This window comes from Chrysemys picta, chromosome 1 (genome assembly GCF_011386835.1).
Source record: "Chrysemys picta bellii isolate R12L10 chromosome 1, ASM1138683v2, whole genome shotgun sequence".
In the NCBI taxonomy this organism is placed as follows: Eukaryota; Metazoa; Chordata; order Testudines; family Emydidae; genus Chrysemys; species Chrysemys picta.
Window position 1 is genome coordinate 83703660 of NC_088791.1, and position 15373 is coordinate 83719032.

At 39.1% G+C, this 15373-nt stretch overlaps 1 protein-coding gene across 9 annotated transcripts in view; it reads left to right on the plus strand.

Moving 5' to 3' along the window:
- Window positions 1-15373, plus strand: part of VEZT (vezatin, adherens junctions transmembrane protein) — a 98173-nt gene that overhangs the window by 54039 nt on the left and 28761 nt on the right. For all 9 annotated transcript variants that reach the window (XM_005306493.4, XM_008178742.4, XM_005306492.5 and 6 more), the window contains one exon: window positions 12316-12463. In XM_005306493.4, the coding sequence (XP_005306550.2) occupies window positions 12316-12463 (148 nt within the window). The remainder of the gene's footprint in view (window positions 1-12315; window positions 12464-15373) is intronic.

Below are 15373 nucleotides of genomic sequence, written 5' to 3' on the forward strand. Positions count from 1 at the left end.
TTTACAACCAACTGTTTACTGAAAAACCAGAACAAACATACAAAACTGAGTAAACTGTAACAATTCGTCCTCTACATGTACACTATACATGAGATTTGGTACCAAATAATAAAGAAAAAAAAGGCCTAACAAACAGAATATCTACAAAAATTAATATGTACATACCACACTCCAGGGGCAGCTGACCAGCAGTACAGACACCAGAGACATGACGAGATGTAACCCGAGATGACATGACGCGAGCCGGCTAAATCTGGAGGAGATCCTGGCTGAAAGGGTGATCAGACCTTCCAGCTAACACGCGGACACTCCTGCTGATTTAGGCGAGGGACATAGTTTTATTCGAAGACCTTTGCTCGTGCTAACATCTAATTGGTTCCCTGCTCCTACACCAACCAGGCTCCGAGCTGATGCCCTCTACGTAAACAGACACTGCACCCGGCACGCTAAACTTATGCACACGGCACGCTGGAATTGTAGCACACGGTACCAATGTGACCTACAATTGACCAGGCGGAAGGTTCGAGAATGGTCACATGGCCCCAATGTGTTGCACATGACACCGATGGGACCTTCTGACTGACAATTGGCCATCCAGACGCCATGACAGAGCATAGGGCTGGGACAGTTTTAAGATGGCGTTTGTCCCATAACAAAAGATGAATAGATGGCTCAGCCATGGAAATCATTAGCAAAAAGCTGGAAGAAATAAGTGGGTTTTGAGGAAGGATTTGAAGGCAATGTGTAGGGATGCTTGACACACAGGAAAAGGGATATTCTGGGCCGAGGGAGCAGCGTGGGAAAACCACAAAGTTGGAGTGCAGGGAGCACAGACAGTATGTAGGTTATAGGAGTTGAGATTTAGGCACAGTCGGATCTGCATTGTATGAAAAGTGAGAATAAGAGGGTTGAATTTTAGGGGGGAGTTAACACCCGCCAGAATAATTTAGAGCAGCCTGAGGATTGCCCCAAGTTACTCTGGCTTGTAATGGACCCTACAGACTGTTGTGTCATCTGTGGATTGCTTGAATGTAGCGCATTCTAACCACAGCCTCCCCTACCCTTTTCACTCCTCCAGCACTGGGGACTACATAGAGCTATCTTCATCAGCCAAGGGTTTCCTCACATTACGGGATTTTCAGCTGCTCACTTAGGACAACTTTACTGGGCCTTTTGTGCCACCAGAGTGGCCCACGGCAGGGAAAGGAAAGATTTAGAGGAGCTTGACTATGTATAATTAGCGAATGATGTGATGAAATTAAGGAAAGGAATTTCAGGAAAAGTTGAAATCCAGATTTTCACTGCTACAAAGAACAAAAGTGGGGTTTTAAAAAAATATTTCTACAGAAAATCAGACCATGCATTATTAGACTGCAGTGCCTATAGGCGGTCCGAGTATGATTTAATCCATATTTAAAGATGTTTATTGTGAGCACTGTGAAAGACAGTACTATTGATGCAATATTTACACCACCTGTAGCAATCTAATGTACTTTTTCTTAGAAAAACATGCTTAACATTTGGCATAAAGTTTCAAAAGACCATTGAAATGAAATTTAGTTTTTCTGTTTTTCTCAAATGTCCTCAGAAGAAACTGCTAACTCTACTTGGATAAACTTTTTTTATTGCACTTGATGTACTACTTCTGCATTTTTTTTTTTTTTTTTGGCCAGATCAAGAGTATATCTCTGTGTCAAAGTAGGGGAAAAACTGAATCCAGTTTGTTCAGTACAACATTCTGAAATTTTAATATGTGAGAAATGCCTTTGGTTTTAAAAGAAAGTGAAATGCAGCACTTCAGCTAATATAGTTAAGCTAAAAGTTTAATTCCATTTTATTTGGTGACTGGTCCTCCTACTGGGTTCTCTACCTGTGAGTTCTCTTTATCTTCTTTGAAGGACACGTTATCTTGATAACAGTGTGAACATCATAAATAAAACGTACTGTCTGATAGTTAATGATGATAGTACACCTCTACCCCGATATAACACGACCCGATATAACACAAATTCGGATATAACGCGGTAAAGCAGCGCTCCGGGGGGCGGGACTGCGCTCTCTGGTGGATCAAAGCAAATTTGATATAACGCGGTAAGATTTTTTGGCGCCTGAGGACAGTGTTATATTGGGGTAGAGGTGAATGTTGAAATGCTGTCAACTGACTGGCTTCAGTACTGAAGGAGTGACTCATTTTGATAGAGTGATAAAATTTCAAAGTGGGACCAGATCCTCACATGGTGTAAATATTCACAGCTTCATTCATTTTAATTACATGTCCACTTACATTTGCTGAGGTTCTGGCCCGTAAAAGATATTTAAAATCTGAATTGATGTAACACTGTGACAATTTTGAACACTTGTGTCAGGAAATACAAAATGTAGAGTTCTTTCAGTAACCTTGGCTTACTCACATTGCTCACTGAGATGGTGTATTTTTGACTACTAATGTTGTTATGTTGACACATATATACCTTGAGTCATATCTATGATCAGATATATGTGCATAATTTGCATTCATTTCAGTAAGAGTGGCCATATCTGAAAACAAATTTATGTTATGGTATATATGCAGTGTGGCTGCTTTAAATTGTAGGCACTCTATTTTTATATAAATAAAAAGTAGGGAGCAGTTCTCAAATATTATAGACGAGGCATGGCTGAAAGGAGTGTATCAGAGGAGCTCAGCTAACAACCTGACTGATAGATTTTATTTTTTTTTAAATTGTGGCTGTTTGAAAAGTGTGAATGAATCCTGTGGCGATAGATGAGTAGACAAAGAGCAGCGATTTGCATAAAGGTGAATGATTAAATAAATATATCCCACACCTATGTAGTTTATCGCATGACTGTCACCTTCTCAGACATTTCTGGTATGTATTATTAAATGTACACTCCCCCACCAAAATGTCTATGCAAATTAGGGTCTCTTGGAGGCCCAAAAAAGCACTTTATGGGGACCAGAAACAGATCCGGCTGTGACAGGCCAAACAGCATATTATAGACCCTTGTCTTATTTGTATCCTAATATTATTGTATTCTTTGTGGTAGGATTAAAAGTTTCCCTTTGGATATTTCTATGACACCCACATGTTGTTGTTACAGAGTGTTAAAAAACTTCATACATAGCTTTGCTCATAGCAGCACAGATTGCATACACCTGCTACTATGTCATTATTCAGTCAAATTACACTGGAGATTTAGCAACGTATACCTAAGGCTAACATGTCAAAGCTTACAACTCCCTTCATTAACACTATATTTATTAATGCAAATAAATTACTATCTAGATAATTAACATTTGCTGCGGTATAAAATATAACCATGTTGAGCAGTGTTAAAATTTAATTTAAAATGTAAGAAGAATTATCGCTTTCAGCTTATGTAAAGCTTTGATATTGGATTTGATGGACCAGTAACTTTTTCTGAGATGGAAAATCTTCCACACACATTCTGTACTTGGTATGTTAAATGTCAGTCTTGCATTGTGGGAACAATATATAACTGCATCCTGTCACGTCTTTCTTTTTCAAAGCTGAGTCATTCATTACACTACTTCCACAAGCGTACTTCCTCAATAATAGAAGCAAGAGCCTGCATGTGGAGAAGGTTTCTCTTTACTCAGACAAAGGGATTTCTCCATCACTTGACAGCTATAAGGGTTGCAATCTGCACCATTGAAGTCAGTGGGATTTTCCACTTATTTCAGGGAGTGCAGGATTAAGATTGGATGGGTGACATTTTATGACCTCTGTTATGCAGGAGGTCAAAATACACAATTGTAATGGTCCTTCTCGCCTTAAAATTCTGTGGGCCATATCTTCAGCTGATGTAAATGGGTGTAGTGCTACTGAATTCAATGGAGCTGTACCAGTTTACACCCTCTGAGGAGCTGGCCATATGAATCTCTGAAACTCTCATTTTACTATAAATGGGAGAAATCCTCCTCTTGTGACAAAATGCAACCAATTCACTAGCAAAAGAGAAGGTGGTGTTGTCTAGCTGCTAAGTGCAAGACATCTGTATTTTTATTTCTAACTTTGTCATAAACTTACTGTGGGGCAAGTCTCTTAATGTCTTTTTACTTCAGTTTTACCTGTAAAGGTGTGATAACATTTACTTATCTGACATGAGTGTTGTGAAGCTTAATTCACAAGGTTATTTAACGTTCTGGGATGCTAAGTGCTACAGAAGTGCAGGTTTTATTAGTTATTATTTGTTACCATATTGGTAACTGTCTACTGTTGGCAAATACACTTCTGTACAAGTCTATCAGTGGGGTAGATGTCTAGGTTACATACAGACTAACATTAGGGTGACCAGATGTCCTAATTTTATAAGGACAGTCCTGATATTTGGGGCTTTTTCTTATATAGTTGCCAATAACCCCCTGTCCCAATTTTTCACACTTGCTATGTGGTCACCCTAACTGACATTGCCAGCTGCCCTATGTGTGCAATGTGGTGAGTTAACTGCTGTTAGTGAGAGATTCAGATATTTGGGGCCTTTTAGACCCAATCTGACCCTAAGATGCTGCTGCATACTCCGTTTTGGTTTTATTTTAGCCCCTAGTACTTTTGTCTCCTATGTGGATCATTTCTCAGCTTGAAAGTTCAGCCAATTGGGACATTAAGGAAATAACATTTTAACGGAATAGGCTCTTACCACAACATATGTAAACACAAGTGTGTTATATATTTCTCAGCTGTGTTGAGTTCAGGGAGATTTAAACCTTTGCTCTATTACACCTGCTACTACTACTTTATGCAAATCTAGTTATTGCATCAAGAAACATTGAAAAAACACAGTGCAGGTTTTTTTAATTCTTTAAATAAAAGTGAAGGAAATGGTAGGTTAAATGTTGTAAAATGCACCCATTTGGTGATGAGTTACTGTCTGTGTTAAGACAGGATTTTTCTGTGCAATAGCTATCCTACTAACTCGAGTATGGTCATGGCATCTTGAAAATTCTTTGTTTACTATTGTATACATGTATAAGTGGGTCCATTTGTACAAAACCAGGCACGTTTCCTATTGTACAGAATACCTCAAATAAGTAAATGCTTAATGCATAGTTTTACTGCATTTTTTTTTTAACAAATTGCTAAAAGTATCTGATACAGAAGTTAAGTGATATGGACAATTGGATAAAAAGCCCCAAACAAAAGTGTCTTATACAACATGCTGAGCGCCTCCTGTAAGGCAAAACATGGAGCATGCTCAACTCTGACACAAGTCAATGAGCAATACCCTACTTCATTGGAGTTGTTGATGCAAGGCAGATGCAGTGGGAGGTGACGTTGTTCAGAGTCTTACAACATTTTCACCAGTTCGCATATATGAAGTGCATTAGTTCCTTTCATGGAAATTGCTTTTTAAGTGCCGAGTATTCATATTTACATACTGTTATGTACCACCATTGGTGAGCATGGTGCCTTATAGGCAAATAAGATGAAGTTGCTGCCCTGAAAATTAGCTGACTAATCTGCACTATATATTAGAAATTGTGTACTGTGTTTTGCTTTAACAAGATACTTTGCCTTCTCTTGCTCCCAAGTTGTTAATGAAATAAGGTAAATAGATTAATGAAATAAAAATGTTTGTACAAATACTTGGAAAACTGTACACACACATGGCTACCTAGTTTAGCTACTCAATTTTGACTTTGATAGGAATCACTAGCTGATACTTACATAAATGTGTTTGTTTCAAGGAAAAATATGTTCAAGTAGTATATTCATTATTGGTAATTCTTGAGATTTTTATCAAAAATTCATCATATTTGGGTTGTTGTTGTTTTTTAATCCCCTAGCTACTGATGGTTTGTGATTAGGTGAGAATCTCGGTTTTCATTTAATAAAAAACGTAAGTGTCTATCCCTCGTGGTAGTGGTGAAAAAGCTTGAAAATGTTATCCAGTTGTACGCTTAACATTCAAAAACCAGAAGACCAATTAAAAAAAAAACCTACCAAATTTTCTTAAAATATCATGACTTTAAAGCAAATCTTATTATTTGGGGGAGGAGGGGCTGACTCATGATTTTTGAATGCTTGGGGATTGGCAGTATTGTAAATTTGTGTATGGGTTAGGGATAATAAATTATGCATTTCCAAGTTAAGTGAAAGATCTTTTTTTTTTTAGCAACCTTTGTTTAAAAATCTCATGTCTCCTTAAAAAATGGGCACAGAAGTGGAAGTTGAACACTGTTTAAATAAAACTTCTCTAGTGTATTTTCTTTGCTCCCACACACACATATGTGTACAAGAGTTTTTAAGGGATTGATGTGCATTCAGTCAGCATACACTGAAGAATAAGTCATGTTAATCAGCAAAGTATGATTACAGATCCCCTCAAGAGTTCAGTTATCTTGTGGTATCCATACCATGCGATTGATTCTTGACTCTTTCTAGGATTGCTTCCAGTCTTTTTATGTTGAAACATAATTTAAAGTAAAATACCTTGATCTCTGGAGTGTTCTAGTTATTTCTAGAATTTTTCAACTGTAAAGTGTATGGTTAAAGTTCATTTCATTTTAGAATAATTTAAAGTCACCATTACGGTGCTTAATCTTGATCTTATGAAATTAGCATTAACATTCCTGCAATTTAGTGGATCTGTTGTTTAATATCTCACTGGGATTCTAAACAACCCTTTAAAAATAAATTCAGATTCATTTGTATTAGAACACACTGATGCTTTTGTAATTATACCCTGTTTTCTTGCCTTATATAAAGATAATCGTAAATTTCAACTCTGAAAGGCATTGTAAGAGTAGTGGTATATAAATCCAGAACTAATGTTCAACTCTATGTACAACCTTACAGTTATATATACTGTCTCCTGCAATGTTTTCTTTAACATGAGTCAGAAATCCACCCTTGCTCCCAGTCTGCAGTTATTAATCCTATGCAGAGTACAAAACTGCATATGAACTAAAAATGAAATATATTGAGAGCACATTACTAAACCTGCATTATAAGATCTTCATGCTGCTAGAGAACGTTTGTTGCAGAAAGAGATTAAAAGGAACTTCAGTGAAACTTTCAAATGTTCAATCTTAAAGATTGTGGCCTGATTTTTTTTCCATCTCAGGAAAGGATAGGCATGGTAATCCCAGTACTCCACATCCTCCTGGGTTAATTTAAAACATTGGATCCTGCTAACACCTACATGTTTACATGAGTCAATAACTGATTGCGACATATTACATTCCTGGGAACTTGCATTACAGGCTTTTCTTTGCCCTATTACTGGGATGTCTGAAGAGCAGTAATTAGGCTTTTGTCTAATGTAGGTTACTGAAAAAATGTAAAGGAAGTTCTGCCTGTTTGGAGGTGCACATTCAATGCTTCTTTCTCATGGGCCACCAAAGCTTCATTACAAGCGCTGCTTTTTCTGCTCAAGTGGTAAAATTATTTTATGGAGCAGATTGTTTTGTTTTAATCCTGTGAGAATTAAACAGGTGGAAAATCATTTGAGTCTGGGAGTGAAAGGGTGGAACTTGTAATTAACTATCCCAGAAAACAGTTTAGCCAGCTGGGCAGGAGACCAGTGCCTCTGCTGGGCCTTATATGATCCCAGAGGAAGGGAGCATTGCGTTTGCAAACCCAAATCAAAATAGAAATTAAAGAAACGTGGTTTGAATTAAATCTTTTTTCCCCCTTAGGACTTTATAAGAGAAACATTTTCAGAGTTCTGCAAGGTAAAGGTTTCTGTAGATATATGATAGCAATTCAATATTTCCAGATGAAAGTTTTCTATTTTGTGACCAGATAGCCTAAATGCTCAAAAATCATGAGTCATCCCCCCACCCACCAAAAAAAAAAAAAAAAAAAAAAAGATTGGCTTAAAATCATGAGGCTTTGGGGGGAGGTGGGTTGTTTGTTTTTGTATTTTTTTAAAGAACATGGTATCTTTTTGTTTGCCGTTTGGGTTGGGGTTGTTAGGTTACATCCACTTTTCATTTTTCAAGCATTTCTCCACATCCAAAAGCTAGAAAACATTTTGTTGTTGTTGTTGTGTTCTGTTGGAAGCTGAGATTCTCATGCAATCTCAATTCCAGCAGCTCAGACTTTAATTAAAATACCAGTTATTGCAAAAGTTGGTAACACATGATACCCACCACAAAGTAAAACTACTACAAAGCACAAATTAATTAGACAAACTCAGTGCATGTAACTTATACAACATATTCTGAATAGAGCAGGCATTCATTAAGGTTTGAAATAGTTCAAGCCTCTAACTCAAAATCCTAAAAATATTGAAGCACAGGACTGGCAAACACTAGGGATGAGACAAATAGCTTTCAGTGTTCACAGAATATCAAATAGTAGGGTTGATAATAAAAGTATTACCATGTACCTTCCAGTAACAACCCTCCTCCCACCCCACCTCCCCCAATCTACTACAGAGGGCCGGGAACTGAGCAAGAAAGTTGGGCATCAGGAGAGAATGGGATTCTGGAGCTGGTGATGTAGTAGGAGGCAGTGGGGAGGGGTGAAATGAGGCTATTGCACACAGGGTATAGTATATCTAAAATGGCTGCTGCCCATGGTGGTGGCTTACATATTATGTTCTCATAACCCATATTATCTCTTTATTTTTTGTGTGGCTGGTGGGGAGAGGAAGCAGGATGTGTCTGATGAGAGTCAGACCTACTTACCTTTTACTACATACAACCACCATCAAGACAGCCCAGAAATGGGACTAAATCGGCTCATGGATGGAAGAAGAGCTGGTTGAATCTGAGTAAGACAGAGTTTATGTTGGTAGGCAGAGGAAAGCACACTGAAGAGTTTGTAGCCACGGTACATTCTCCTTTTGGTTGAAAGCACACATCCACTATTGGCCAATTCAGGGTGTGGTGTAGACGTGTTCCAGGAGTCCTGGCTGACATTAATCCCTGACATAGCAGCCTCTGTGAGTAACACTTTCTCCAGTTGGCTAGCAGACTCTGTCCCATCCTGGTGGACTCTGACTTAGCCTCAGCTATTCAAACCTTTGTCAACCCCTTTCTGGACTGCAGCAATGCGAGATACCTAGGTATGAAGCCTTCATTGCTTAGGCAACTCCAACTAATACAGAACACTGCAGTATGTCTGCTCAGCAACACAGGCTACCACAAACACATTAAAACTGTCCTCGTCTCTCAACGCTAGTTTCCCATAGAATATCAAGCCAAGTTAAGTTCTGAGTCCTTACCCTCAAAGTACTCCATGGCCTGGGTCCAGAATACCTGAAATATCAGCTAAATTTCCAGGATGAAGACCATGGTTGACCACTCTGGTCCTAAGGCACAATGGAATTCTCTACTGTAAGGGTAAAGTTTGTCAGTTCAGAAGACAGAACTTTCTTGGAGGCTTGTTTCAGACTGTGGAACAAATTCCCACAGGAACTAAGGACCATCACAAACCTCACCATCATCTGCTCCAAGAGCAAGGAGCACTTCTTCAACCTGGCTTCTCTAACTTAAACCCAGAGCAGTATACGTTTAAAACAAAACTAAACCCTACCAAAATAAGACTGTATTGCCTGCACAGTTCTCCCACTGGAGAGAGGATGAGAGAGAATGAACCACATGTGACAGATGGAAGTCATGTCCTGTAATGCACTACTGGAAGTTGCTCAGATACATGTGTGTGCTGAGTGCAGAATAAGAACCTATTTAGAATAGTATAGAATAGAATTTGAATAGTCAAGATGCCAATATTTGTATACAGATTTAACGTGAATATACTGTTTTGTTCCATTTATAGAAAGTACATTCCCTTAGCAGCAAAGGTGTTAGAATCACTTAATTTTAAAGACAAGATTCCATAGATTAATATAACCCAAAACAATATAACTTTGCTGTGAGGTACTTCAACATCAACATTTTGATTTTTGGTGACATTAAAGCCTTGCAGTTGAAAAAAGTTCTACAGGGCGCAACTTCAGTATTGTGGTTGTAACCTGACATAATTTGGAACTGAAATTTTACACTTGATATCTTGTTACTTGCATCATTGCTTGTATATTTATATCCTAGCAAAACCCCAGACCAGTTTTCCAGCTGTTCCTAAACTTTTTGTGGTAGTGTAGCCATTGACTTACCACAAAAATGTTACTTCAGATTTGTATAGTATCATTGACCCTACGGAGGATTTGCCATCCTTTAATGCTATGGTTCATTACTTTTACTTCACAATTCTTGTATTTATTGACATTAAACTTTATTAAGCTTCTATATTTGTAAGAATATTTTCCTATGAAGGTATGTTCTTTTTGCTCTGCAATTCAAAACATTGAAAAGTACTGCATCCATTATGTAGTCTATGGACTTTGGACAATCTTAGCCATGTCCTATAAATTGGCACAGATGGTTTATGAAGCCCATTACTCTCTTCAGCATGCAGAGCAAAGTATTTTATGTTTTCAAAAATCAACGGAAAATAACTTGTTGGCTAGAAGGAAAATATAAAATGTGACTGCATAACTATAGCATCAATAGATGCATCTCCCTTTATATACAACTTCACTATTCATGGTACATTAAAACACCTGCATTTTTGGTGACATAAACCTGGTAGCATGATTCTCTGATATACTTTGTACCTCTCATCTTCCCAAACAAAACAAAAAACAGGCACACATGCTGTTTTTGGAGAAAACTGAGTAATTGTTGTTGAGACAGGGAACCTGCAGATATCCTACAGTAGAAGATCACTAAGGGTATGTCTACACTGCAATTAAAAACCCTGGGCTGGCCAAGCCAACTGACTAGAGTTTGCAGGGCTCAGACTAAGGAACCATTTAATTGTAATGTAGACAATTGGGCTTGGGCGACAGCCTGAGCTCTGGATCCCTGCACTCTGACAGGGTACTAGCACCTGAATCATGGCCGGCACCAGCGAAGGAAGCAGGTGCCTGGGGCGGCCAATAGAAAGGAGCGGCACTCCGTCCGTTGTTGGGGCGGCATGTCCGGGTGTGCAACGGCAATTCGGCGGCGGGTCCTTCAGTCCCTCGCTTCCTCTTTGGCGGCAGCTCAGTTGCGCCGCTTCAGTCTTTGGCAACAATTCGGCGGCGGGTCCTTCACTAATCAGGGTTTTTTTTGTTTTTGTTTTTTTTCACTACTTCGGGTGGCAAAAAAGATGGAGCTGGCCCTGGCCTGAATGTCTACACTATAATTAAACAGTCCCTTAACCTGAGTCAGCTGGCATTGGCCAGCCATAGGCTTTTAGTTTCAGTGTAGACATAACCCTTTGTATCTCATCCAAAGCCCATTGAAGTCAATAGAAAGATTCCCATTAATTTCAGTGTGCTTTGGATCAGTCCTTAAGGCCCCAAGCCTGCAAGCATTTTTCTGTGTGCTTAACTTTATGCCTGTGAGAAGTCTCATTTGAGCTGTTACTTCAATGGGATTACTCACATGCATAAGATTAAGCACATGCTTAAGTATTTGTATGATCATGCTGATAACTGTGAAACCCATTGCTAATCACCTAATTTTGCAAATGATTAAGTAGGTGAATATAATGAAACAAAGATACTGCCTCATAAAATATGTTTTCACTTATTTTGACTTATCATTTGACAATATATTGTAGCTACTACAGAAGTAGGTACTCTGGTATACTATGTTCATAAAATGTTTTAAAGAAATTAAGTTTTCGTGACATGAGATCTTACGACACGCCATGTTATAGCTGAGACGTTTGTGAGACTGATGAATTTATTGCATCAGCAATGTGAAAATTTGGCATTTTCTACTATTCATGTAAGAAATTTTTTAAAACTGCTTTTTAAAAATCTGCAGATATGTGATTTGCTTTAATATTGCTCATCCTCCACAAAAAATAGTTCATAGGGAAATCGCCTGGTTATCCTGACTTATATAAAACACACAAACCATGAAACGTGCATTACCCAAAATTTTCTTGTCTCTGGCAGTATTGCTCTTAACTTGTTGAATGTGTACTTTTTAATTTTAAGGCTGTCATTAGAGTTTATTATGAACTAGCTCTTTGAGGAAATCTCTGCAAAATCATCAATTAAAGGAATGCAGGGATTATTTATTAGCTGTTTATTATCTTTATTGTTGCAGTATCCTTTGTCTACAACTTATTGTAAACATTTGAGCCTTTAAAACCTATTCAGCGTACAACCGTACTCATTGATCACTTAAAACTGGACTTGGACTGAGTGTGCTCTCCAGGAACTTGCCAGAAAGAAAGATCCTTAGTAATTGGAGATTATTAGTTGCTTTGCCCCTTCCCCCCACCCCCTCTTTTCCATTTAGTATAAAGGCTTCTTTGTTAACTGCTTTAACTCTGACTAAACCTACCCTCTGAATGCGGAGAGTGACAACGTGACCAACTACATCTGCGTAGTTCCTTTTAAGGAACTGGGTCTGGGTCTGAGTGAAGAGCAGGTGTCCGAAGAGGAGGCACACAATCTCACAGATGGTTTCAGCCTGCCTGCACTCAAGGTAATCCACCCTAGAAGGGAGAATGCATGCTTACATATACAGACTCATGCAAATCCATTTCAGTTGTGACCATGCCCTGCTGTTCATTGTTTCAGATATCTGATTTTTCTCCCCCTACTTGTATCAGTCTGTAGTAATAGAGTATATTTAAAGAGCCCTGAGTGAGATTCATGAATGCTCCAGAAGTTCATCTTGCATATTTTTACAACTATTGGCTTTTCAGAGGATTTAATTTAACATTTAATTAAAGAAATTGATGTGCAGTGTAGAATAGGGTGTTGGGTTGTCTAAATCATTCTTTTAGTTAGCAAAAAAAAAAAAAATTACCATTCACTAATCAGTCTCTTCCCAAATGTTGTATTTAATGCTATGATTTAATTTAATCAGTGCTGATGGGAGAAGTCCATAAAGTAATTTCTCAATTTGTACGTCTCTTGGCTAATCCCTTGCTCTCATCTTGACTTGAACAAAATGAGAGACATTCCAAAGATGTACATTGCTGGTAGTTGAAAATGGAAAAAGCCGCATTTATTTATGCAGTAGGGTTCATAAGCTGAACACCTAGCATCATGAATCAGTGTGCTACTTTGATCTCTGAAAAATGTTTAACTAAACAGAATGGCAGACATCTAATGATCTTTAAACTAGGAGTTTGGGCAAGATGATTGGGAGATGCTCGTTTAATCTCCACACCTAATTCTAATATTGAGTGGGAGGAAAATCAAGTAAAAGAAGATACAGCAATGGAGAGAAGAAAAACAGAGGGTAGGAGAATGGACAAGAGGAAAGATAGTGTTAATACCAATGACAGTAACAGCCAGGTAGGCGATACTGGTAGTAAAATGACTGTACCTAATCGGGTGAGGAATCTAAATGAAGCCAAGCAGAAACAACTAAGATGTCTGTACACCAATGCAAGGAGCCTAGATAACAAAATGAAGGAACTAGAACTCCTGGTGCAGAAAGTGAAACTGGATATTATAGTTATGATAGAAACATGGTGGAATAGGAGTTCCGACTGGACTGCAGATATTAATGGGTATGTGCTGTTCAGTAAAGACAGAAATAAAGGTTAAAAGTGGTGGAGTAGCATTGTATATTAATGAGGAGTAGACTGAAAAGAAATTAGAAGTGATGGAATGGATAGAACAAAATCTGTTTTGAGTCAAAATCACTTTGGGGAAGAAGGGTAACAGACGTTCCACAGGGATAGCACTTGGGATCTGCTACAGATCCTGATTTGGATATAGAAAGAGACCTCTTTAATATTTTTAATTAAATAAATATTATTGGGAATTGTGTGATTATAGGAGACTTTAATTTCCTAAATTAGATTGGACGACAAGTGCTACTAATAATGATAGCTGACAGATTTCTTCACCAAATAGTCACTGAACCAACAAGAGGTGATGACATTTTGAATTTAGTATTGGTAAGTAGTGAGGACCTCAGAGAAGAACTGGCTGTAGAGGACAACCTTGGCTAGAGTGATCATGAGTTAACTCAGTTTAAACTAAATGGAAGGATAAACAAAAATAGGTCTGTAGCTCGAGTCCTTGATTTCAGCAGGACAAACTTTAAACAATTAAGGGAATTAGTAGGGTTACCATACGTCCGGATTTTCCCAGACATGTCCGGCTTTTTGGGACTCAAATCCCCGTCCGGGGGGGAAATCCCAAAAAGCCGAACATATCCGGGAAAATCCGTCGCCGCTGGGCCGGGGGCTGGCCCGGGGCCGGCGGTGCCGGGGGGTGCGCCAGGCCGCCGGGGACCGGCGGTGCTGGGCTGCCGGGGGGGGTGCGCCGGGCCGGGGGTGCTCGGCTGGGGGCCTGGGGGCCGGCAGTGCTGGGCGGGCCGGGGGTGCTCGGGCCCGGGGCCTCCTCCCCCCCCACCCTCCTTACCTGCTTCAGGCTTCCCGCGAATCAAATGTTCGCGGGAAGCAGGGGAGGGGGCGGAGACTTTGGGGAAGGGGCGGAGTTGGGGCAGGGGCGGGGCCCCGTGGAGTGTCCTCCATTTGGAGGCACAAAATATGGTAACCCTAGAATTAGTTAGGGAAGTGGACTGGACTGAAGAACTTGAGTATCTGAATATGGAGGATGCTTGGAGTTAGCTTTTGCAACTTTGAGTTACAGTATCTGGAGCATGCATCCCAAGCAGGGGGCAAAAAATCATAGGGAAGGGAAATTTATTCAACCTGGATAGACAGGCACCTCAAACAGGTTATTAAGAGAATGATCAGCAAGGAAAACTGCCTCTTGCAAGTCAGAAAGTTGTAGGGAAAAAGTGAGATCTGCCAAAAGCCAAGCAGAGCTGGACCTTGCAAAGGAAATTAAAACCAACAATAAGATTCTTTACCCATATAATTTAAAAAATAAATAAATAAAAACAAGGAAAGAAAAGAAGTGGGACCACTAAGCACTGAGTATTGGGTAGAGATTAAAGAAAATCTAGGTATGGCCTAGCACCTAAATGAATATTTTGCCTCAGTTTTCAATAAGAGTAATGAGGAGTTTGGGAACAGTGGCAGAATGGCTAATGGGATCTAGGATATGAAAGTAGAAATTACCACATTCAAGCTAAAAGCCAAATTCAATCAGCTTAATGGGACAAAATCAGGAGGCCTGGACAACCTCCATCCAAGAATATTAAAGAAACCAGCACATGAAATTGCAAGCCCCATAGGAAATGATTTTTAATGAATACCTAAACTTGGGCATCATACCCTGTGATTGCAAACATAGTACTTATATTTAAGAAAGGAAAATACATGATCTGGGGAACTACAAGCCTGTTAGTTTGACCTCAATTGTATGCCAGGTCTTCGAACAAATTTTGACAGAGAGAGTGCTTAAGGACATAGAGGTAAATGATGATTGGGATAAAATACAACACGGTTTTACTAAAGATATC